The sequence below is a fragment of the Saccoglossus kowalevskii genome, chromosome 18 (genome assembly GCF_978046115.1).
Source record: "Saccoglossus kowalevskii chromosome 18, keSacKowa6.1, whole genome shotgun sequence".
Lineage (NCBI taxonomy): Eukaryota > Metazoa > Hemichordata > Enteropneusta > Harrimaniidae > Saccoglossus > Saccoglossus kowalevskii.
This window is the reverse complement of record NC_140658.1, coordinates 25,506,198-25,530,201: the sequence shown is the minus strand read 5'-3', so window position 1 is coordinate 25,530,201 and position 24,004 is coordinate 25,506,198. Positions and strand designations below refer to the sequence as shown.

Here is a 24,004-nt window from a genome sequence, read left to right as displayed (position 1 = left end):
TGTCGCATACAGTACACAGTAGTGTAATTTTGACCCGAACCAGTTGTAAAAGTATATAGCTTATATGTCACCTAGTAGAGGTGTGAACCTGATGTGTGAACCGACACTTGAGTTGGATAAACCAATTGTGTATTTAATTGCGGTCGATGTGATATGCAACATTCTGTATTCACTAGGGTTGACGGGTTGTCGGGCAACATTCAACACAAAATCTATTTTTACCCTTTGCAGTATCGAATCCATGCAGTAGTTCTCCGTGTTTAAACAACGGCATATGTATACAAAGCGCAAACTCGTATACATGTAATTGTCGAACTGGATACACTGGAACGAACTGTCAAAATACAGGTAATCAACCTTTTCATGGTATCGGTACTATCCAAAAAAGTTATCCTGTTTATTCTTAGTTGTTCATTCTCTGTTATCGACAACCTAACACGTCACACTTACCCAAAATGTTAATTTTCTCATTCTGGAGTGTTAACCAGTCTAGAAAGTTTGAGATTTTAAGAACAAATTATTTGACTATCAAACTTTATAAATGTAGTTTTAGAGAATAAAGGACCATGCGTTGCCCTTTCGTCCTGGATAGTATCGTGACGTGATTCACCGACCCCACCAACCCCGAACACACTCGATCATATATCAACATGTAAGTTGTTGAATTACGTCATCACTGTCACCTGAATCCCCCTCTGCATTATCACCATCTTGATATCGAGTCTCGTACTTAATAGGAAGAGAAACAAACATTTTTCTTACTTTCAGATGCATGCTACAGCTTTCCTTGCCAAAATGGTGGCACGTGCATCAAAAATGGAAACTCTTACATCTGTTCGTGTTCATCCAATTATTACGGCACTAATTGTGAGAATCAAGGTGAGATAATTAATGTATTTGTCACCGTTCCGAACTACATACTTTCCTCCGATAGCTCTAAAACTAACCCAGTTTTACGATAGTTTCTATCAGCCTCTTGAATTGAATTATACTCACTACCCAATTCTTAGAACCCCGTAATTTTTCCGCATTTTTCTTTGCTTGACATTTTGTATATTTTTGTGTTTTTCATTGGTTTCTTTGATAATTTTAAATCAAATTGACAAGATTTCTGATTGACTATATGCCTTGGATAAAATTTACGAGCAAATCTGAAAACAAACGATCATAATAAAAAGTTGCGTTTAAACTGTTTGTTTTACCCATATCTTTTAAACCCTCTAAATCCAATCATCTTCTGTTCCTCACTCCTTATATGTCTTTACTCATCGTCGCACTATCTCCTCCGTAGTACCACCTTCAAATCTTTGCCTGAGCGGCCCTTGCCAAAATGGCGGTCAGTGCATCAACCACAACACGCACTACCAATGCGTGTGCGCATCGGGATATACTGGTTTGAACTGTGAAGGTAATCAGTCCTGATTCATTGGCATGGTTACGAAGCTAAACATAATGAGATAAATGGTGCAAGTTTTAGTATTATGCTATCACGTTATCGTGAGAATACCGCAAAAGTATGTGTTAAGTCAGTTTGCCAATCGTATCGGCCGTCGCCTAGCAGCGATCCATGCGTTCCCAAACTGCCTACGTGCATACTTTGCGGTATACTCACGATAACCTTATTATTATACAACTTTCAGCTGCTTATTATTATTATAAAGTAAAGGAAAATAACAGTCCTGAATGGTAGCAAAGGGTTGAACGTTTGCGTTCAGTGACTCAGAGCTATAACGCTTGGGTGTCCGCTGTGAATAAATGGGTTCGATTTTGACGTCAATAATCTTAAACGCGTAACGTAGTTAGCCCCACATTAGGGGGGAATTCAAACGTTCGAACAAGTGCAGAAATTGTTTGGAATGAATGCAAAACCGCTTAATTCTACTGCTAGATGTGTGATTATTAGGAGATAATATATATTATAGTGACGAATAACTGGTACGGCTTAAGGCGACAAAATAGAGCTGCTACAAGTACCAAGGCTATTACATATCTTGTGCATTAATGGTAAGAGTAGAGCACTTTGGTGCATCTTTGATGGTCACACACCAATATTGTATTCCGACAAACATTTCTCACGAATTCTCTAATGTTTCGATATCTGGTAATCTGTTACCAAATCACATAGTAAGTATACCTTCTATAATTGAAGGTTTATCACAGGAATATTTGTTTGGTTCTATATGTACCATTAACACGGAGAGCATAATCTTTTTATCCATCAGTATCACCGAACCCATGCGCCAATAACCCCTGTCAAAATGGAGGGCAGTGCATTAGTTACACTACGTCGTATGCGTGTTCATGCCCGTCAGGCTACAGTGGACAGAACTGTGAAGGTAAGGGTTATACGAGGTCAATGTAGTCTATTTTTATATGGTCTCGTGTTCAGTCTTGTCTCAAATATCCCGCATATATCTCACCAACAGCCAGCTGATATGTGCGCCGATTGATTGTAATAAGTAACTGGCTTTCGGCGTCAGACCACAGTCCCTCTATCTCCATAGACCAACAAAGCGAGAATGAAGCTATTGTTCTATTCCATTGCATTGTTACAGCTATTGTTATCTGTTGAAAGTTGCTTATGTTTTCATTTTGTGTAATATGTATCTTAATTGTATTTAGTTGTATCCAACAAGTGCCTGAGTTCTCCTTGTCAAAATGGTGGAGTGTGTATCAACTACAATTCGTACTACCAGTGTTCGTGCTCTTTTGGATACACCGGTACAAACTGTCAAGTTGTGACCAGCTGTAAGTTATTTGTGGTTGTTCTAAAATTATCTTAATTAATATTATGCTGTCTACAGTTGTAGTGAGGCGAAATAAAGGCCGAATTCGTAATTGACAATGGACGACAATGGACGCCGGGATCTCTTTGAGAACGAGAGAACCACGCGATTTGTTTTTTCCCCTCAAAAAGTGCTCCGCGCCGCTTTCGCCCATCATTGCGCACACTGTCCCCTGACCTCTGTAACCGTGGTATTTAGAAACAGCAAAAAAAAAGTCATGTGGCTCGCTTTCTCTAAACGAGATCTCGGCGGCCATTTCCGTCTTAAAGCTCTATTGTAATATAGGAAATCAGAAATAGGGATATGGTATTTCAGATCACTGAAGCATACCTTTACAGCGTACACAATCGGAAATTCAATATTAGCAGAAAATTCTCAACTGCAAAACCGTAGTTTTACATACTCATATTTTATTAAATTGTTCGGACGAGAATAACGCCTATAACACCCCTTGGTATGAATTGGAATCACGCCTCGCATCGTCATCCTCATAGCATTAACCTGTATATTGTGTTTTACTTACGCAGTGCCGTGCAACAGTAACCCTTGCCTGAATGGAGGGCAGTGTATAGACTACACCAGTTCCTACAACTGTCTGTGTGCATCGGGTTATTCGGGTACGCGATGTGAGATACAAAGTAAGAATATCATTCAATTATTGAATACTACAGCTCGCAGTTAAGATAATTTAATCCTGTAATATGACGTCATAAAACAGGGAATTATACACATGTTTAAAGGCCGTAATAGCGGAAGTATTTCGAAGCCAATCTTATATGTATTACGTAACTGATGAATATATTAACTAAATATATTGCAGCTAGCAGTGCTTGTAGCAGCTCACCTTGTTATAATAGTGGTACGTGCCAGGACTATGGTGGTTATTACTTATGTTCCTGCCAAAATGGGTATATTGGTAATCGTTGTGAAACATATGTAGGTTAGTATGTGTACAATACAATATCGCCCTCTTGAGACGAAACTAATATGTGACGTGAGAAACGCCGTTCACACCGTCCATATATTGGTCCGTGGTCGCTTGTCAATGGACAACTACTGTTTTATGGATATTCTATAATTTAAATGACGTAATACAAATTCGACGCTGACAAGAGAAATGTCGACTTGAAACCAACTACGTCATTTTGACGTCGTCGACAGAGGGCACTTCTTATAGGAATTGCATATTGTAAAATCATCTTCTAACTATCCGTAATGAAACGCAAAGGTGTTCATTTAGATTAAATCTTTGGGAAAATAATGATAGTAAAAAGATGATTAGGGTCTTCCTTGTTTGTTTCACATAGCGTCAGAAAACAAATGTCAACAATGAAATACGAAATGGATAGTTTACCAGAAAAATTTGCGAGATATTGATATTGAACAGAATTCTATATAAGCTAATTTCTGTTCCTAAATCAGTATGTTAAATACCCCGATTTGATCATGTTCACAATGAATGAATGGGTACATCAACGTGATTCACCTACACCCATTAGGAATGTTTGATAGTTTAAAATAATTATATACTAGTATTGCCATCATATTGGTGCTTACTGTTATGACGTTGTATATGTTGTAGGAACGCCATGCAGCACAAATCCATGTCAGAATGGAGGCATATGTCAAGTAATAGGATCATCGTACTCGTGCACATGTATCAATAACTACAGTGGTAGCAACTGTCAAATACAACCATGTGAGTAACTCGGCCATATGTAACATATACATCTTTTTGTGTTGCTTGGTGTTGTGTTAATAGTATATTCACTTTACCCGAGTTTAAAAACGTAGGAGCTATTTAACAATACCTACCTAACAATGCGTGTGGATTTTGTTTTCAGTAACGTGTGCATATAATTAACTCACGCGCTTAAAGATGCCTCACCAAGTGCTTTAAAGCAGGGACGAATTTCGTAAATGGTAAATTTCTGTAAGGGTAATAGCTGGGTTAAAGTAAATTTACGTAAAATCTTCACAAGTTTTATATTAATTCCGGGAATTGAACCATTTCTATATAAATAATGTAAATTCGTGATTTCTCGTGCAAACCAGACTAACACATAATTTATCCGATACGTAGCTTACGATTTCTGCAGTAGTGACCCATGCCTGAATGGTGGATTCTGTGTAAACCATGTTGACTTTTACATCTGCAATTGTCCTATCGGTTACCAGGGACAGAATTGCCAAACAGGTGCGCAAGAGATAAATGTAACGAACTTGTAGTAGCAACATTCTAAACCAATCTTTATCATAACTAATTTTACAACTAATGGCTTAGTAGAACGTCGCAACTGTGCAGGTCTATTTGTATTCAGTAATGATGTTCAGTTAGACTAAGACTATATCATGTAATCGACATCTGTGAGAAACGCATCTATAATGGAAATGAACATCATCACTAAATACTAAATGTCTCTGGCGTTACACAGCATGTTACGACTATGCATTAATGTTCGCATAAAAATGTGAACGAATTACTAACTTCACCTCCTTTCAGATATCTGTTCATTACCATTTCTTGCTGTTTTATAATTAATTAATTAATTAATCAATACAATTTACTAATCTTGCTTGAACTCACTGTTAACATTACTATGCATACTCAAAGAAAGTGGCAAAGATAGAACGATTATTTAGAATTCATATGATTTAAATCCATTATGCCAAACCCACAAAACAAAATGGCAAAACTTATGAAACATTAAATGGTGTATGAAGCTATTAAGATGTAGAATGGATGAAATGTACAACCAATAGATGATTTTCTGTTCACTGCGAGATCTCGCGTATTGCAAGAAGACGCGGAACAAACGATTTGATTTTGAACTTTTTCTTTTTAATGTCGAAAGCCGATCTCTGAGAAAAGTACATTGCGCTGAGATACCATTACGTCATCAACATTTACCATCATGAAATGTGTATAGCGCATTATTAAGAGTGAAAGTACCCCAACAAGTGTTTAGCGTTTATCGAATCCCACACGATGTTTGACGCCACTACATCGCTATGACCTTTGTTTGCCCTGTTTCGTCCGATTTCACGCATAACGCCGAATCTCGAAGTGAAAAGAAAATGGTCTATTCGAATTGTTTTTTAAAAAAAATGCATAGCCTACTTTATCAAGATACTCTGTTCCATGTGTACCCAAAACACAATTAAATATCGCATAACTATCTTTAAACATGCTGTGTCCTAACAACCTTCATACTAACAACAACATTAATTATTTATTAATATCTTGACTATTGCTAGTCATATGTTCTCGTTATAGAATAATCCTCTCCCGTGCTACCGTGTAACATAACATAACAACAACATAACAACAACATAAACATAGCAACAACATAAACATAACAACATAACAGCGTAACAATTTATAGTGGACAGTTATTTGTGTTATACACTGCTACTCTTATACACTGATACGTCACATAATTGTGCTTTAATTAATCAAAGGGAATATGTGAACACTGACCATAGTCTTCTATTTAGGGCAGTCTTCATAATATCTTATATTTTCACAGCTCCGGGCGCATGCGCGGCTGATCCATGCTACAATAACGGACAATGTGTGGAAATGGGAAACACCTACTATTGCGAATGTCCGACTGGATACACAGGCGACAACTGCGAACTTGGTAAGTTGTACGTCTTGTATTATTTTTCTCAAAACCGTTGTTTACTGCTATGGCATCAGTTTGCGCCATGTGCATAAAGTAATATTGAAAGTTGTTGCACAAAGAAAAGCTGCTGCCAAACAGGGTAACCGATGTTTATTTATAAGTTGTTATTTGATGACCCAATGACAAATTGTAAATCAAACCTTTAAGTTAGTTAGAGTTATGTGCGAAATTAAACCTTGTGTAAATATTTGCAGTTATTGACTGCCATTGCCTAAATGCTAATATTTCGTCTAGAGTTGTTGTCCAGCATACTCAATGTATTTGTAATTAGATGTTTGAGATGATAGCAATGATTTGTTTCGTCAATTTCAACTGAGTATAGTTACTGCATATACATATCGAAACAACACTAACACCGCTTATTGCAACATCGTGTTGCTTTAACTGACAAAACTGACTTGTCCTGATATCCTCCGGTACTATGAGTTATATACAGAGCGAAGTTTACCGTATACTACATTCTACTGTATTCCGGTAACACATGCCCCTTCAGATTACAAAGGAACATGCTACACACACCATCGTTCTTACATAACATGTCAATGATAGTCGACACATCCTTCTCTTGGTGGTGTCTGTTAATAATTACAGCTTTTACTATACCCTATGCTTTTATTTTGGTCTTATGCTAAAATGCAGCTGTTTAATCATTGGAATGAGTATTTATTTGACTTCTTCCATTGCGTCTTTCATACTAATACTTTCATTCGCACATACACATATATATAATTTGCATATGTGATTAACTCACTTGCATTACACATTTTTCATATTGCTCTCCACTCATAAACCACGACCATGAACTACTAGTATATTCATGGTTTCATTTAACCCAATTATTCACCAGTTTGCTCATGCATCACTCGTTTCTCAACATCAATCATTCAATGTTTTTGCCTAGTCTACGACCCATGTGTGAATAGTTTGTGTACAAACGGAGGAATATGTATGCCAATAGATGGGACCACTGCGTATGAATGTATATGCCCACAGGGTTATACTGGAGTGAATTGTGAAACTGGTAAATTAATATACCACGCTTATCATATATGTAAATAAAACAACTCTTGATATTTTTGAGACCGCATCATTTTGCGAAATTTCACAGACCATTTCATAATTTGCACAGTAAATGCAGAAAACCCAAAAATAAAATTTGTCTCGTAAAATGTCAAGACAGTTGCTGTATAACAGCTCTCTTTTTAAACTAGTCCCAGTCGTTGTAAGAGCATGACAGTTTATACATTGGTGTTTCTTCCCCGTCTTCTGCTGCCGGTATATGTAACTTCTACCTCTGTCCCTGTCTATCTATATACCCATCTATCTATAACATCTAAAACCCATCGGTGTATCAATCTATGTATGTATAGTTATATTTTAATTGAAAATATTATAATACTGTGCTAATAGTGGAAATATTTTTGCTTACTTCACAGTTGTTCATAATTTCAGTGATTTTAAATTTTTATATTACAGTTCTCAATGTAATTGGGCACTAACAAATTAGTGTAGATAATTGGCCAACCTTAGCATAAGAACTACTGTAAAACTATTTTGTTTTCAATGTCATTTTACAGTTTTGGTATCTAGTGCATAGTCAGTGGGGTTTAAATTCACGAATGAGTTATATTGTTAATTTACATGATCGTGTAGATTCAATTAAACGGATTTTATTTATCAACGCAATAACGAAATTAAAACCATGTCAATATTCAATACATTTACATTATAGTAAGCGCAGTTTAATTTGTTTTTATCACTTTCGTTTCGAAAAATATATATATGTCGCACTTTGTATCATTAAAGTTGATTTAATCAATAACGATTTCCTCTAATACTGCCCAACCAAATTTAAATTAAGTAACCATATCATATCTAAACTAACGTTGTTGTTGTTGTTTTCATACTACAAATGCCTTATGTGGATAAGTAGTGATCTGTTTCTGTAATTTCATTGTTGTATTCCTTAACTCTCTTTCATGATAGGAATAATATTAAGTTCATGATTATGTAATAGACCCTAGAGAAAAAGGATAAGAAACTGAGACAAACAATTACTGGCTGTAATTATAATTTGAGTATCTAAATCCTCTCATGCTGTGTTGCCATAATTGTTGAAACAATGCAATTTGTGTGTACCGTTTTTCGAAACTGTGTGTTAAAAAAGATTCTAAATTGTCAGTCTCCACGTTTCACCACCGATGTCATAGTCTCAATAGTTTATAAAAACAAATCTTGTGACATTCAGAAGTCAATAATATGTGAATGTTAGCAAAAACGTATATATATTAAATGTAATGTGATTAGTCGATCATGGTCTGTGTTAGTGTTATATACATGTATTGCAAATCATATACCACTCCTTCTCAAAATGAAGGATATTTTGCACATTGTCAATTTTTGTTTACCTGTGAATGATTTTGAATAAACAAGAGATGTTCCAGCATCGTTAAAGACCACTAACGCCAATTAAGACTTAATTAGCATAGGTAATTCTAACCCAGATTGCCTCAAAGACAATGTCCCAGTTTCCTATATCTCTTCTTTAGGGCCTATTTTTAGTCATGTAGATTCACTTTCACGATGATGCCCATACTAAGTTCACACAAAAAAAACTGTCGCTTCTTTGTGATATTCTAGAAGTGAGTGCTTGCAGCTCATCTCCGTGTTTGAATGGCGGCACGTGCTTTAAGGCTTCATCAACGTCATACGTATGTTTATGTGTCATTGGCTTTACTGGAATCAGATGCGAGACCGGTAATTATCACATGCACTGAATAGCACTTATTGGCATCGATCTCCAACGAAGTGTCAAATCATAAATTACGTTACATATGTATCTCTGTGTTTTTGGTTTAACTTAAATCAAGGTTTTGAACTCGATGAAATGTATTATTACGTCTAAATAAGCCAGACACATTTCTTTGGAGACTGACTGTCATTTAATACCATACTACCCGCTATCCAAGTATAATCTGCCTTCTCGTAACAGCAGTATTTCATATTTTCAAATCTATGATCCATCCCAAGCTGTAGCCTAGAATTAGTTATCAGCTGCATTCGATAGCCTCACTCTTTGTTTCTATCGAACACTATATATGTTTCGCACTGTATAGTTTCCGAACTTTGTTATTTTAAGCTCCATATATTTACCTTTTTAATTTGCTTTTTTTATCTTGGGCTTTTTATCCTTATCCCATGTAACCCACTATGCACTCTTTAGATGCCACCACTACTACTGAACTTTGCACTTCTAAACCTTGTGAGAACGGCGGCACTTGTATTCAATTGTCTAACCAGTACTTGTGCCAGTGTGAGGACGGTTACTCCGGATATCATTGTCAGAATGCTGGTAACGAATCTTATAGTATTTAAATCCATACTTTGCATGTCTGAATGCATATTCAAAGGGGTCAAAGTTCAAAAATGAACGCAACTCTCCAACACACCTAACACATACATGGGTAGAATTCTTTAAAAATAACGTCGAAATTTCAGGAAAAGGGAGTAAAATGGTTCTAATGGTGTTTTAGGTTTCCGGAATGCTTCGCGACAGACACTTTCTGTTTTTGCATGTGACTATATACAGTATGGTATATGGGTTGGTTGGAGCACTCTACGAACTTCTCAGTTAACAGCACCGACAATATGCACATTTAATACAGGCGATGATTTCACTTATCAAATGTCCCAAGTTTATAATCCTATTAGTTCAACAATTGCCATTTATACTCGAGTGATTACGAACATTTATTGAATATGTTTTGAATTGATAACTTGTGAAGATATAGCATTGAATGTATGTGCTATTACGATAATAATTACATTTGTTCATAACTACCACATACATGAATACACACTGAAACTTTCAGAATTTGTTTCTGTTTACAACACCATATGTTCTACTGACAACATAAACCTGTCATACGCATCGTTGTATGATGAGATTGAAGCATGAAGTAAGGGGGTCGACCATTTAAAATCATGGGGGTGGCTGGAATATTTTGAGACAATAATTTCAAGCTTGAAACCGAGAAAAAAAAGTATACACCGCGTAACAAAAGGGCTGGTTACAACCGTCCAATCACAGTCAGCTGGCGCACAAGTGAAAATACATAAAAGTTTTAAAGTTTATGCCGTATTAAAGATGACGTCCCCCATATAGTAAACCTCGCATTTATTTTATTATCACTAGTGTGCGCCAGCAGACCGTGCGTCCAACCCACTCCCATGGTTTCAAGTGGTTGACTCCTAAGCATAATTTGCATCGCTATTGCATGAGGTGGAAATCTAATTGTAAATATAGTATATTGGATGGAACATAATCTGTTGTATCTTTACAGCCAATCCTTGCCTATCCAGTCCTTGCGTCAACGGAGAGTGTGTCAGTTTCATAGCTTACTACACGTGTAATTGTCCAGCTGGATACAGCGGTCAAAACTGTGAATCTGGTAAAACAATCATATTGTTTTAAACATCGAAAATATACTTTTATACGATTATTCGGTTTCTCATATAAATCAAAATGTTTTTTTTTTATATTTGATTCCAGCTAGCAACCCATGTGCCAGCTCCCCATGCCAGAATGGTGGTGTGTGTGTGAACAAAATCAGTTCATATTCCTGTTCATGCGTGTCTGGATTCTCTGGCACAAACTGTGAAATAAGTAAGAGCACGTTTCTTGTGAATTGAATCATACGTATTTATAATAATGATATTACATCACGATGGGCTGGGTTCAACAAATATATCTCAATATTATAATGAACTGTTGACCTTGTGTACGGCAATGTTACATACATACTTGTATACACTTAATAACAATGGTTTGTTGTTTTGTTAGCTCCATGTAGTAACAGTCCTTGTCAGAATGGTGGTGTATGCAGGGTTACGGGAAGTATATACCAGTGCACATGTGCTAATGGCTGGTCAGGAACCACGTGCAGTCAAGGTACGTACCAGGTTACATCGTTGTTCGGAGTTGCATGTGAATCTGGCCAATGAACACTCGTGAACTAAAGAGAAAAACTCAACACTGATAAAACGAAATACGGTGGCTAGGGTTGTGGGCGTCATAGCCAACCAAAAGCCCGGGTAGGAAAGACACTATTGCGCTCACAATTTGAGTGTTTGCACGATTGACATATAACGATTGACATATTCATCTTTTATTTTAATACTCTATTTGCATGTTTATTCTGCATGCAGGTGGGCCGTGTAGTTCTAATCCCTGTCAACACAGTGGAACCTGTGTGGCTACCACGATCTCGTCTTATATGTGTACGTGCACTGCTCTATATATTGGAACCAATTGCGAGACTCAATGTAAGTGGTCATATTCGTGTCGCCCTAATTTGCATACAACACTTCAATGATGATTCAACTATCATTTCACATAAGTTTGCTTAGTTATTGTATTGACTATTGACAATGGAATGGACTTGATTTGACTGTGTTGGGAATTACACAGCGATGTACTCAATTCATATCATATACCTTTACCTTGTACATTATATCCAGTATACGACCCGTGCTCACCAAGTCCGTGTCTGAATGGAGCGACTTGTCAGGTTACTGGGAGCACATTTCAGTGTTACTGCGCAAATGGTTACTCAGGAACATACTGTACCACAGGTATGTTAATCTTGGTTAAATCATGCAATTATTTCATGAATGGGTTTGCTGTAAAAATGTTTCTATGTACATACGAAATCGTAATTAAAAATTATACATTTAACGCGGATGAATTCTTTAACTGTGTTTTATTTTAGTGAACATATGCATCGTGAACAATCCTTGCGATAAGGGAGATTGTGTGAGCACAGGCAGCATGCAGTACTCGTGTTCCTGTTACATGGGATACAGTGGAGAGTTGTGTAACATAGGTAGGTTGTTCGATTTGCATAGTGCAACTTGAGTTATCTGATCCCATACTAGCGTAAATACGTGGATGGAGTATTTCCCCAATTTATAAATTCGTTTCTAGATCGCTGTTTTTTTTAAAAGGATAACGACAATGTATTTGTATCAATATTTTATAGTGACAATAGAGTATATGTTTTAGACCATGATTTGTATCCCTTTAGAATATGACCGATTAATTGATATCGTCTTTTTACTGCACCACAGAAATCAATCCTTGTAATAGCAGCCCATGCCAAAATGCGGGAACATGCACAAAGCTATCATTCGCCTATTATATGTGCAACTGTGTAGATGGGTATAGTGGTACAAATTGCGAAGTCAGTAAGTCTTTTCACGCTTTGGTGAATCGTTGCTTCTTTTCACTTTCTTTCGAGCTGTACTTATATGGATCCAACCATAGACGCAGTGCTGCTGCAGAAATCGGTTATTTATTTGCTTTCCGATGTTTTGTTTTTTGAACCAATTCTGCTTCTCGAGTTTTATTCTTTATTTATTAATATTACAAATACATATTTTTATCACATTTCGCGTCTGCTTTTCAGGTGCGAATCCTTGTACTATAAACCCATGTCTCAATGGCGGTGCTTGTGTCAAGCTTAGTGTTTCTGAGTATCAATGTATATGCGAAGGAAGCTGGGTGGGGACAAACTGCGAAACAAGTAAGTACTATCTATCACTGTCTTGTGAAGTGACATTTTATACTATTAATGTAGTAGTTATTCAATCATTTTGTTAATATCAAGTAATTACGTGGTGACTGAACGAAAATTGCATAGACTGCGTAATTGTTACTCAAAGACAAACAATAATTCAAACATACGATACCCAGACGCGGCACCGTTCACAAAATTAAACCCACACTTTTATTAATATTTTTCCACAATTTTGATCAAGAACCGTATTTGTTCATGTTTATTTGGCCCGAAGCTATAATAGAAAAATGCATAAAAATAATCGAAATGAAGCGCACAAATTACAACTTTTTTCTAATATATTTCAGTTCAGAATTCTTGTCTCAGCTCGCCTTGTCTCAACTCAGGAACTTGCAACAACTTTATCAACAGCAATGCCGTTTCATATTATGTATGTACGTGTCCCACTGGCTGGACAGGAACTAGGTGCGACGTATGTGAGTATAACTACCAATCAATCGCTCATAACGATAATCTGTGCTATATCGATGTTTTACAAGCTAATACAAATAATACCATCTTTATTTTTGCATTCTAGCCACTTTTGACCCGTGTGCCAGTCAGCCATGCCAGAATAATGGTCAGTGTTTCAAAAATACCGATTCATTTTTTTGTATGTGCGCTTCCGGTTGGAGTGGTACTACCTGTACAATAAGTAAGTATTGTATTTGCATTTATTCCAATCTTTGTGAAAAGGGGCTTATGTGTAAACACATGACTACAAAAAGCACAACACTGCGAATACACGTCTGCCAAGAATACAACACTGCGAATACACGTCTGCCAAGAATACAACACAGCGAACACACGTCTGCCAAGAATACAAAACACCCAATACACGACTGCCACGAACACAACACAGCGAACACATGACTACATAAAGCACAACACAGCGAGCACACGTTTGCTAAAAAGACAAAACGTCGAACACATGACTGCCAAGTACACAACACAGCGAACACATGACTACATAAAGCACAGCACAGCGAACACACGACTGCCAAGAAGACAACACAGCGAACACATGACTGCCAAGTACACAACACAGCGAACACATGACTACATAAAGCACAACACAGCGAACACACGACTGCCACAAACACAACGCAGCGAGCACACGTCTGCCAAGAAGACAACACAGCAAACACACGACTGCCAAGAATATAACACAGCGAACACTTGACGGCAATGAACACAACACAGCAAACACTTGAATGCAATGATTACAACACAGCGAACACGCGACTGCCAAGAATGCAACACAGCGAACACGCGACTGCAATGAACACAACACAGCGAACACACGACTGCCAAGAATGCAACACAGCGAACACTTGACTGCAATGAACACAACACAGCGAACACACGACTGCCAAGAATGCAACACAGCGAACACTTGACTGCAATGAACACAACACAGCGAACACACGACTGCCAAGAATGTAACACAGCGAACACTTGACTGCAATGAACACTACACAGCTACACAGCGAACACATGACTGTCAAAAAGGAAATTTAACACGGCGAACAAACGACTGCCAAGAATACAACACAACAAAGACACGACCACCATACACGAAGACAACACAGAACACACGACTATCAAAAGCACAAAACAGCAAATACACGACTGCCAAGTACATAACACAGCAAACACGTGACTACAAAAAGCCCAACACTGCGAGAACACGACTGCCAAGAACATAGCACAGCAAAACGTGGCTGTCAAAAACAAAACACTACAAACACATGACAGCGAAGAACACAACAAAGCCAACACGTGACTGTAAACGTCACAACACAACACTGCAAACACAACACTGTAAACTTAGTTTAAAACACGATAGATAGAAATCTCAAAACATTCCGTCAAGTGAGGCTAGATGTTTCGAAAAGAGAGCACACATTTAGCACCCTCCATGTGTCGTCAATCTGAGTTATGCATGATTTGTTTTGTTATACATACAACAATGTCATACACGGTGAAATGTTCAATACAATAGTATTTTCCGTGGACTCGTGTGTTTGTATATAGTAAAATCGACAATATTTCTCTATAATACTCATTTAATATCTCCGACCTGTGATGTTGTGTTAACACAATCAACCCGAGTTGTGCATGAAAGATTGGATCTAGGCCTTCACGACTTTGGTCAATATGCAGATATATACGATATACGACGTGCGCCACACAATAACCTACAGTAGATTTTTTCCAATGCAATACTTCTTACATTGTGATTTCATTATGGCCCAAAGATCAGGTGCACAAGTACAAGAATTGTTTGCATTGGTGTATGTCCGTCTTACAGTGAATTAAGTATAGTAGTATGTGTTTAACATAGATGTATAGGCCGTAATTGTAATACTGACGAAATATAAATGCAAACTCTAATTCACACAAGACATTGATAAATCATCTGTTGTATGTAGACGATAATCCGTGTGCAGTCAATCCATGTGCGAATGGCGGGACCTGCATAAACAACAATTATATTTCATACACCTGCATCTGTCTACCACAGTACGCCGGTGTGACATGCGAGACAAGTAAGTAAACAGGCTGCTATCAAAAACATTCTTTCTAATTCTTAACTTAAGATTCTTCACTGAGAAGAATATTTTACGTAAGCCGGCATGTTTTAATTTAATTTAATTTAATTTAATTTGCATGGTATCTTCACTGCTACTTAATTGTATTGTAGGTCAGCCGTGTGCGAGTTACCCATGCATGAATGGCGGTACATGCACAGAAATGCTTAATGAGTACTTCAGCTGTGAATGTCCCATGTATTACTCCGGCACGAGGTGCCAGAATTGTAAGTGACAGTACGTTACGCGCACAAGTACATCGGTGTTTTTGTTTTTCGTGTTGAGTTTATTAACTAAACGTATATGTATGCATGTTCCTAACCTTGTTATATGTCCCCTTGATTCGTATTTCTTCTAGATGATGATCCCTGCCTTAAGAGAAGGAGGAGAGAAGTCACATCTGAATTTATTAATGATATTGCATATTCATTAACTGAACAACAGTGTCACAGTGTCATGAAACAGTGCCAAATTATAGGTTTGCATCGGGTCCTCACCAATTTGACTAACAAGCAAACTGTCTAATGTAAACAAATTCTCCAGCAGACACGCACCAACAGGAAGTCTATACTATAATTGTTTCTTTGGACTGTAGATTGCCATGTCCTCAAAATAGTCGCAGTATATACAATCCTGGTGTGTTTGATTGCTGTTTGGTTTCTCCTCCTAATGAATAATTGATAAACACTCAATTAAAATTACTTAGATGCATTTCTGTCGCTCATACTATTAATTGACCTATTAAATTCTCGTCACATCTTTTATGATCCATTCGTGACCACTGGCTGTTTTGAAGCCTTCCTTAATCTCTTTCCTGTCAAGTGACTGGCGTATTTCCCGTGATACAAAGGGCACTGCCCCTCCACTTGCACCTGCTGACAACTTGTCTCATATTCTCTTTGTAGCATTAATGGAGCACGAGTTAATTTTGTATTAATCTTGTGTGTGAATCGTTCTGTTTTGATGTGTTCTTTTTTTGCACAGCTCAAGTAATCAGTTGAGTGTTTTCCAGTGACGTGGTGCACGGAAATTTATACCTTAATTCTCACGTTATGCGTTCCCCGACTACTCCCAATTGCATGCAAGTTTACGTGAAATGGTTCAAATTCCCGTTTAGTAAAGTGTAACCCCCAAAAGTTTCGTTGTTACCCAAAAACGTTGTTTGCAGGAGACCTGTCTTAAAACAAAGATTCAAAGCGGCAACAAATTTCGAACAAAAACACGTAATTGTGTGAGTGGCTGTATCCGAGGGAAAGCATATTAATACTGTATGCAAATTAGATTAGCTCGCTTATTAATTTGAATTTTTAACCCAACTTTTCCGCTATCTTCCAGATTTAGCACAAACAACACATATCTGAATTGTTCCAGAATATGTTCTATCGTTGTGGAATGTTGGCACACCATTATAATTTCTTAAATACGGCTCTGTAACATAATAAATTGTAATAGTTACGCGTGTCTATTACAACAATTCACGGCGCCTCAACAATCCACAATGACCTGGTAATGAACACACCATGTGTTCACTGTACACATTTACCAATAAATGTAATCTTTTTTCACGTTCCAGTCAGTAATCCTTGTGACAGTTCCCCGTGTAATAATGGTGGTACTTGTCTGGACACGTCACAGGGTTTCTATTGCGTATGTCCACAGGCTTACACAGGAGCCCAATGTCAAACATGTAAGTGGGATGCTGATTTGTTTTTACCCCCGTCAATGAAATAACCGTTCATCCAATCAGAACTGACACGCCGCTCAGTGTATCGCTAATACGGTTATACGTATAATATTTTATGACGATTGCATACAATTATTAGATATATAATTATATTCATAGGCTATGTTTAATAACAATTATCAACAGAACTATTTTAAAGTGTTAGTCGTAGCATAGTCCACTTAGTGAAATTGCATAGAAGATGGCATTTGTCACGAGCATGCATTAATATAATATTAAACCAATGCGCACTATCTTTTATAAAAAAAAAAAAACATTTCTAAAATGGCCAACAAATGGTGTGTTAGGGCGACTGACATATGAGCCTTTGTCCACATTTGAAATATATACATTTGTTTAATTTGACTTGCATCATTGTGTAAAGACTCTCACTTCATGTGAATCTTATAGACGTGAGCCAGGACCCATGTATCACCAATCCTTGTCAAAACGGAGCCACGTGTGTGCCATATCTGGGAACATTCCAGTGCGTTTGTCCATTCGGATATACTGGAAATCGCTGCGATCAAGGTAGGTGGTTCTACAAGACATACCAAATGATAAATTCGAACGACAGAATGTTACGTTCCTCGGCGTGCAAACAAGTAAACAATGCAAGTGTGTAAAAGCTCCCGCGCGCGTACTACGTAATGTTTCAATTTATTTTCTCTCATCTGTAATGCACTCTTCATTGATTTCGCATCTTAAATGAATTATTTTTTTTATTTGTTTATTATCTATTATTAGAATATACTTTATTTTTTGGCTTGATGTACGCCATGTTTTATGTTTTTAAACGTTTACATATTGGTGAAGGAGACATATACGACACCATTTTATCATATGCATGCCTTCCTCTCTCATGTCTTTTGTAGAAGTAAACTTGTGCGATATGAACAGTTGTTTGCATGGCGGAACGTGCGTGAACTTTCGTACTACATTTGAATGCGTATGTACATCGGGATATACCGGTCTTTTATGTGAACAAGGTACATTTTGTATTTTTAGTATCATCTGCGCATTCTCTGCACCTACATTCAGAATGCCGTTGAGCATGACGTCACGTCTTATGAATATACCCAACTCCAAAATAATGCACATACTATGTTTACTAGTTCGTATAGGATACGCAAGCACCCACTGAACACACGATTGATTTTTTCGTACATAATTCAATCAGTTCATTATTTTCTCGACGCATCCTCTATGCTAACCACAATAACGTATCATTTGGTTATTACGTTTTCTTCAATGTGACTTTTATATGCACACATTTTTATCTGATCATTTCGATGGCGTTTCGTTTTTTTTTTTAGAAATCAATCCGTGTGAAAGTCAACCGTGTCAAAATTCTGGAACCTGTTCCATTGTAGGGTTGATTTATCGATGTCAGTGCGCAGTCGGCTGGAGTGGACCCAACTGCGAAACATGTAAGTGCTGATCCATTTTTGTTGTTGACTTTTACATGTAGATGAATAGTTAAATTCAAGTCGAGCGATATCCGGATATTTGATAATATCTTTGAGTTAAAATCCACAGGAATAGATACTAATTAATCATCTATTTACGTAGTGACTAATCCATGCACCAATAATCCCTGTCAACATTCGGGAACTTGCATCAGCGATGGAACTACGTATACATGCCAATGCTCTAATGGATGGACTGGAACAAACTGCCAAATAAGTAAGTATGGTATTCCATTAACATAATCTTACTAGAGTATATTGTACTTCAGTTCGAGATTAAAAATGCGATTGAGGTATTTTAAGTCGTCAAAACCACAATACTAACCGATGTTGTGCACATATCATCATGTTGTTGAGAGGTAAGTATCTAACTGAAGTGTCGTTGAGAAAGACACGTGCCATCGTGAACAATGCGCACTCTTAGTCGGGGATTGCATTTATTCGCCAAATTGTGTACTGTATATAACAGTTTGTTGTGTCTCAATTGATGCGGAGGTCCACCTTTCTCTCTCAGTTTCCAATTTCTGTGCCAGCAACCCTTGTTTGAATGGAGGTACGTGTGATAGCTTAGAGTACATCTACACATGTCGATGTCCGAATGAGTATAGTGGAACCAACTGTCATCAACGTAAGCGACAATAACTCATTGTTATGTTTACTTCTACCGAGGGTGATAATGGTGAAACCCATCGCTTGCCTAGAGGGGCTCTCTTCTTCGGTGATTCGATACACGGTGTCTGGTTTTTGACTGAGGTCGAGTTTCTTCACTTTTAAGGATGATTTGCATTTCGCTGATATTCAAGGGTCGTCGGAAGTGAAACAATGCGGAAGTACAACAAGATCTGACAATCGCATGCTATATGCCTTGAACCTGCTGCAATGCATGAATGTGCACCACAGTAATAATCCACTAGGTCTTGAATATGTGTTCATTCCGGGGTTATACCACACTTCACAAAAAAAAGAGACAAACACACTTACTCATAATACCTATGTTTCCATGTTTGACAATACATGTATTTACTTCTTCGACCACTTTGGCAGTAGGTAGCTATTTTTTTCCAAAGTCGCAAACACATTTCGTAAAAAAAAATAAATTAAAAGTAAAACACACAACTCAATTGTGTGGTGTACACATGTCGATACTCATTAAGCAAATGTGTGTGCAAATTAAACTGTGAAAATACGCACTTTTAATACAATAACGGTCAGCTAATCAACCGCCAGGTGTATACTGTTGTAGGGTCGTGATATAACATCTTGAAATGAACATGCATTGTTAAAGACTACTGTAAACTTTGCATGATTCTTATATTCCTTTACTTCAGCACTTTACTTTAAATAACATAATCGTTTTCTATTTTCTCTTCAATCTAAACTAACATTCTCGCATGGCAACACAAATCTCTCCCGTTGTTGCAGCGACCTCGTGTGGAGGACTAATGTCGATTCCAACAGCCGGTTTGCTCGGAATAAAATCACCAAACTCACCCTACAACTACTACAATAACGAGCACTGCGATTGGACCATAATGACCTCGCCGGGGAAAACCATCAAGATTGTGGTGATGGAATTCTACACCGAGGCCCCGTACGATTCGTTGGAGATTGGCTCTGGGACACGCGTTGGCGACGTTTCCACTGTGGTAACTCCCGATGCGCAACCGTTGACCGGGAACCTGGATACTCCATTCGAATTCATGACAAACTCTCATATCCTTTGGGTGAGATGGACAACCGATGGACACAAAACAGCTCCCGGCTGGACAATTGAGTTTCAAGAGCTTATAGAAGGTAGACACCTCATCTACCAACTGCCACTCAATTAATATTTGCTTTACTAATATATAAACAAATCTTTCAAACTACTGTGGAATACTTTATTTTTGCTGGAATTAATTTTCGCTGAAAAGGCTTTTTGGGCGTTTTGTATGGAATTTATTTTCACTGATTTCTGATGAGTTTAATGTGAAATATAGGAAAAAAAGTATATTCGCTGGATTTTATTTTCACGGAATCATCCCTTCAGCGAAAATAGCGAAAATAAATTCCAAGCGAAAATAAAGTATTCTACAGTAATTAATACTTGTGCTTTAAAAGTCGGTATCTGTAATGGTTATTTAATTTGTATGATTGTCATAATTCTTCCACGAATGAGCTAATGCTATAATCATAGTGGGGTTTCTTCTTAACAACACGTGCACCCTTAGAATATTCCTTTCTTATTATATTCACAGCCAACCCATGCAATTCCAATCCCTGTGATAATGGCGGAACTTGCACAAATCAAGGAACTGACTACCAGTGTACATGCGTCGATGGCTTCACTGGCACAGACTGCAAAATTAGTAAGGGGTTGCTTGATATGATTGAAATTTTTGATTTCAAATGTCAGATAAATAAGTTAGATTGCTTAGTGTATGCGTCAGTCAGTGTAAACCCTTACCCTTCAAATTCGGGGGAAGTGGACACAAGGAAATCAAATTCCCGAGGAACTACACAAGTAGCGAAAGTATGGTGCAACTGCATATAGTCCCCGGCATACCTTCAGACTTTATGTAGCTATTGCATAACTAGAAAGGTTACTAAACAAGAACTGGAACTGAAAAATGTCAGTCTCTCTGGCTAAAGTTTACATGTCGTTGTCGTGATATTGGCCATATATTTGACCAGCGACCCCAACTGTTGGCAAAGGAGTTTACAATGGCTAGCGCAAAGCGCTTGGTTTAACCACAATGTGACAGACTGACAATGATATGTCCATGCTGCTGTGAATTATGTATGATTTAACTTGTGTATTAAACTAGGTACTCACTGGATTCCTAAAATCCCATTCATCTGTGTGATTAACATTATAAATCTTCGTTTCATACACGAAGTGATCGGATATACCTACTGCAACAAATGAAACCGTACTTTTCCTTCGTCTTCGTTGTTATGTTACGTAGCACAGACCATATTAAAAACATCCTCGTTCAATTTTTTCGCAGGGACAACATGCAGTTTCAATCCGTGTGAAAATGGCGGTACATGCACCATTGGAGATGACAATGCCCTACTTTGCACATGCGTAATTGGTTACACCGGAAGCACGTGTGATGAAGGTGAGTCCACTTTTGAATAAGCAAATCTCACATTGATTCCTACATGAACGACAATGTTGACAATAACTTACATCGCTGTAAAAGCATATAGTGCCACGTACTCTAAGTTGTATACAAAGCTAAACAGTATCAATATTTTACACAAATATTGGAAAAGTTGGTTCTGCTTAGTGTCTATTGTGTTTCTCCCCTCACAGCTGTTTTTCTCAATTGTTTATCTGGTAGCGTGTTTAATAAAACCATGGAACTTTATAGTTCCATGATAAAACCAATATAAAATACGTGCGTACAAAATAAAGTGAACTATGTTCCCAGGTACTTATGTAACCCTCGCCCATTCAGACATGTTCAGGCTGGTAACACCACGCAATTTGTAACTGATGACGATTAATCGCCGTTGTCCATGCTTCGTAACAGTTGTCTCGCATTTGTCACTGGTCCTGGCCGTGAGGTTAAACTACATATTGTTTTTTTTCTTCTGCAGTGTCATGTGGGTCGCGAAGCTGTGAAAACGGCGGAGTGTGCGTTTCTTCTGGTGGCAAGAGCTATTGCGATTGTACCAGTGGGTTCACCGGTGATTTCTGCGAGAATGGTGAGAATTATATTAGGTTTCATCTAGCGTTAATAGCATATAAGTGTATTCTATACAACTACAATATAACAAAAAGAAGCAGTGTCTGCTATCCCTAAAAAAACAACATGTCATGGACATAATGACACGGACAAGTTGTACATTTTCCCATTCAAATGTAATACATATTAATTATTTTCAACGCATAATATTTTCTATATCATTTTGGAATATATTATAATGTAGTGTAATGTAGAGTAGTCCACAGAAGGCAAATCATGTCTCTTTACAATAGTATGGCATACACTGTTCTTCAGAATGGACACGATAATTGTTGTTTTATCCACTAACTACGATATATCTCTGTATTTCTGTGAACTAATACGTATATCAGCATCTTCATGCCACACAATTGTATCTTCTATACTTGTCTCTACACTTTTCTGTATTACTTGCAAGCTTACATAAATGTCACTGATTGTTCGCAAAACCCATGTCAAAATGGTGGGAGTTGTCTAAGTGACTCTGACTCTGATTCTGAATTTGAGTGTAACTGTACTGCCGGATTCGAGGGACCATATTGTGAAATCGGTAATTTGTTGAATCTTTTTTATGCATGGGGCATAATGGTTATCAATGCAACCTCGTTCGCAGCTGAACTATTCAGGCTGTGTTGTTAACGGTCGATGCAAGTTTTTTTTTTCTCAACACCAGATATAGGTGACGTAATTTTAAAAATATGTGCCGGAATTAAAAAGAAGAATAAGACAAATTCGTCACGTTTAAAGTGATCGACAGGTTATGAATAGGTGATCGACACCACACCCCCGACCGAGTTTCTTGCGTGATCTTGCATCATCGTGATTTTCCATAGCAATACAGATATTGGTGGCATGTGGTTGTGGAACTTTTTTGTATAATAGTATGTATGTATGTATGTATGTATTAGAGTGTTTTGTTTAAAATATTACTTTCAAAACATTCAAAAGCAAACAGTAATACAAGAAACAAACAAACACACACTCTTTTTGCACACGACACTTTCCATTGAATTAGCAGACTACTTTCACAGTTAATAATGAATTCCCGTGGGGTTTTAGAACTACACGCGAAATTAATTCAAACTAATATTATTTTATTTACATATTCAGATATCGACGACTGTCAAAGCAATCCTTGTGAACATGGAACATGTGTCAATCTAGTTGGTAGCTTTTCGTGTACATGCGAGTCTGGTTATGAAGGACCCACGTGCAACACAGGTAAGCTATTTTTCAATATGGCGATTGATTTTTACTGAGGATTGCGGTCTAGTTTAACAAATGAATAAATAGTATCCGGATCGCCACGAGACTTCGATATACGATATTTATATTGATATTATTTTGTAAATTGGATTCAAATGTTTACGCTGTTGTCATACATCAAAACATAAAAAAAATCGATGATGA

General features: G+C 37.4%; 1 protein-coding gene and 1 long non-coding RNA gene across 22 annotated transcripts in view; one reads left to right on the top strand and one right to left on the bottom strand.

The window, feature by feature from the left end:
- The window catches only part of LOC100378430 (uncharacterized), a 66,749-nt gene that overhangs the window by 40,652 nt on the left and 2,093 nt on the right, over nt 1–24,004 (top strand). For 9 of the 21 annotated variants that reach the window (XM_085492749.1, XM_085492762.1, XM_085492758.1 and 6 more), the window contains 36 exons: nt 232–348; nt 769–879; nt 1,292–1,408; nt 2,223–2,336; nt 2,623–2,748; nt 3,314–3,424; nt 3,607–3,726; nt 4,369–4,485; nt 4,870–4,983; nt 6,317–6,430; nt 9,116–9,232; nt 10,819–10,926; nt 11,028–11,141; nt 11,319–11,426; nt 11,684–11,800; nt 11,996–12,109; nt 12,247–12,360; nt 12,605–12,721; nt 12,943–13,059; nt 13,401–13,529; nt 13,631–13,747; nt 15,528–15,644; nt 15,800–15,913; nt 16,045–16,164; nt 17,260–17,373; nt 17,821–17,940; nt 18,285–18,398; nt 18,726–18,839; nt 18,982–19,095; nt 19,393–19,506; nt 20,301–20,672; nt 21,116–21,226; nt 21,869–21,982; nt 22,467–22,574; nt 23,013–23,144; nt 23,705–23,815. In XM_085492749.1, coding sequence (XP_085348875.1) covers nt 232–348; nt 769–879; nt 1,292–1,408; nt 2,223–2,336; nt 2,623–2,748; nt 3,314–3,424; nt 3,607–3,726; nt 4,369–4,485; nt 4,870–4,983; nt 6,317–6,430; nt 9,116–9,232; nt 10,819–10,926; nt 11,028–11,141; nt 11,319–11,426; nt 11,684–11,800; nt 11,996–12,109; nt 12,247–12,360; nt 12,605–12,721; nt 12,943–13,059; nt 13,401–13,529; nt 13,631–13,747; nt 15,528–15,644; nt 15,800–15,913; nt 16,045–16,164; nt 17,260–17,373; nt 17,821–17,940; nt 18,285–18,398; nt 18,726–18,839; nt 18,982–19,095; nt 19,393–19,506; nt 20,301–20,672; nt 21,116–21,226; nt 21,869–21,982; nt 22,467–22,574; nt 23,013–23,144; nt 23,705–23,815 — 4,422 coding nt within the window. The remainder of the gene's footprint in view (nt 1–231; nt 349–768; nt 880–1,291; nt 1,409–2,222; nt 2,337–2,622; nt 2,749–3,313; nt 3,425–3,606; nt 3,727–4,368; nt 4,486–4,869; nt 4,984–6,316; nt 6,431–9,115; nt 9,233–10,818; nt 10,927–11,027; nt 11,142–11,318; nt 11,427–11,683; nt 11,801–11,995; nt 12,110–12,246; nt 12,361–12,604; nt 12,722–12,942; nt 13,060–13,400; nt 13,530–13,630; nt 13,748–15,527; nt 15,645–15,799; nt 15,914–16,044; nt 16,165–17,259; nt 17,374–17,820; nt 17,941–18,284; nt 18,399–18,725; nt 18,840–18,981; nt 19,096–19,392; nt 19,507–20,300; nt 20,673–21,115; nt 21,227–21,868; nt 21,983–22,466; nt 22,575–23,012; nt 23,145–23,704; nt 23,816–24,004) is intronic. The other 12 variants (XM_085492747.1, XM_085492744.1, XM_085492746.1 and 9 more) reach the window with 12 other exon arrangements.
- On the bottom strand, nt 16,075–21,951 carry LOC146731977 (uncharacterized). Its single transcript, XR_014926951.1, has 2 exons — nt 21,694–21,951; nt 16,075–16,352 (listed from the first exon to the last, which is right to left on the bottom strand). It is a non-coding gene; the product is annotated as an uncharacterized LOC146731977 (long non-coding RNA).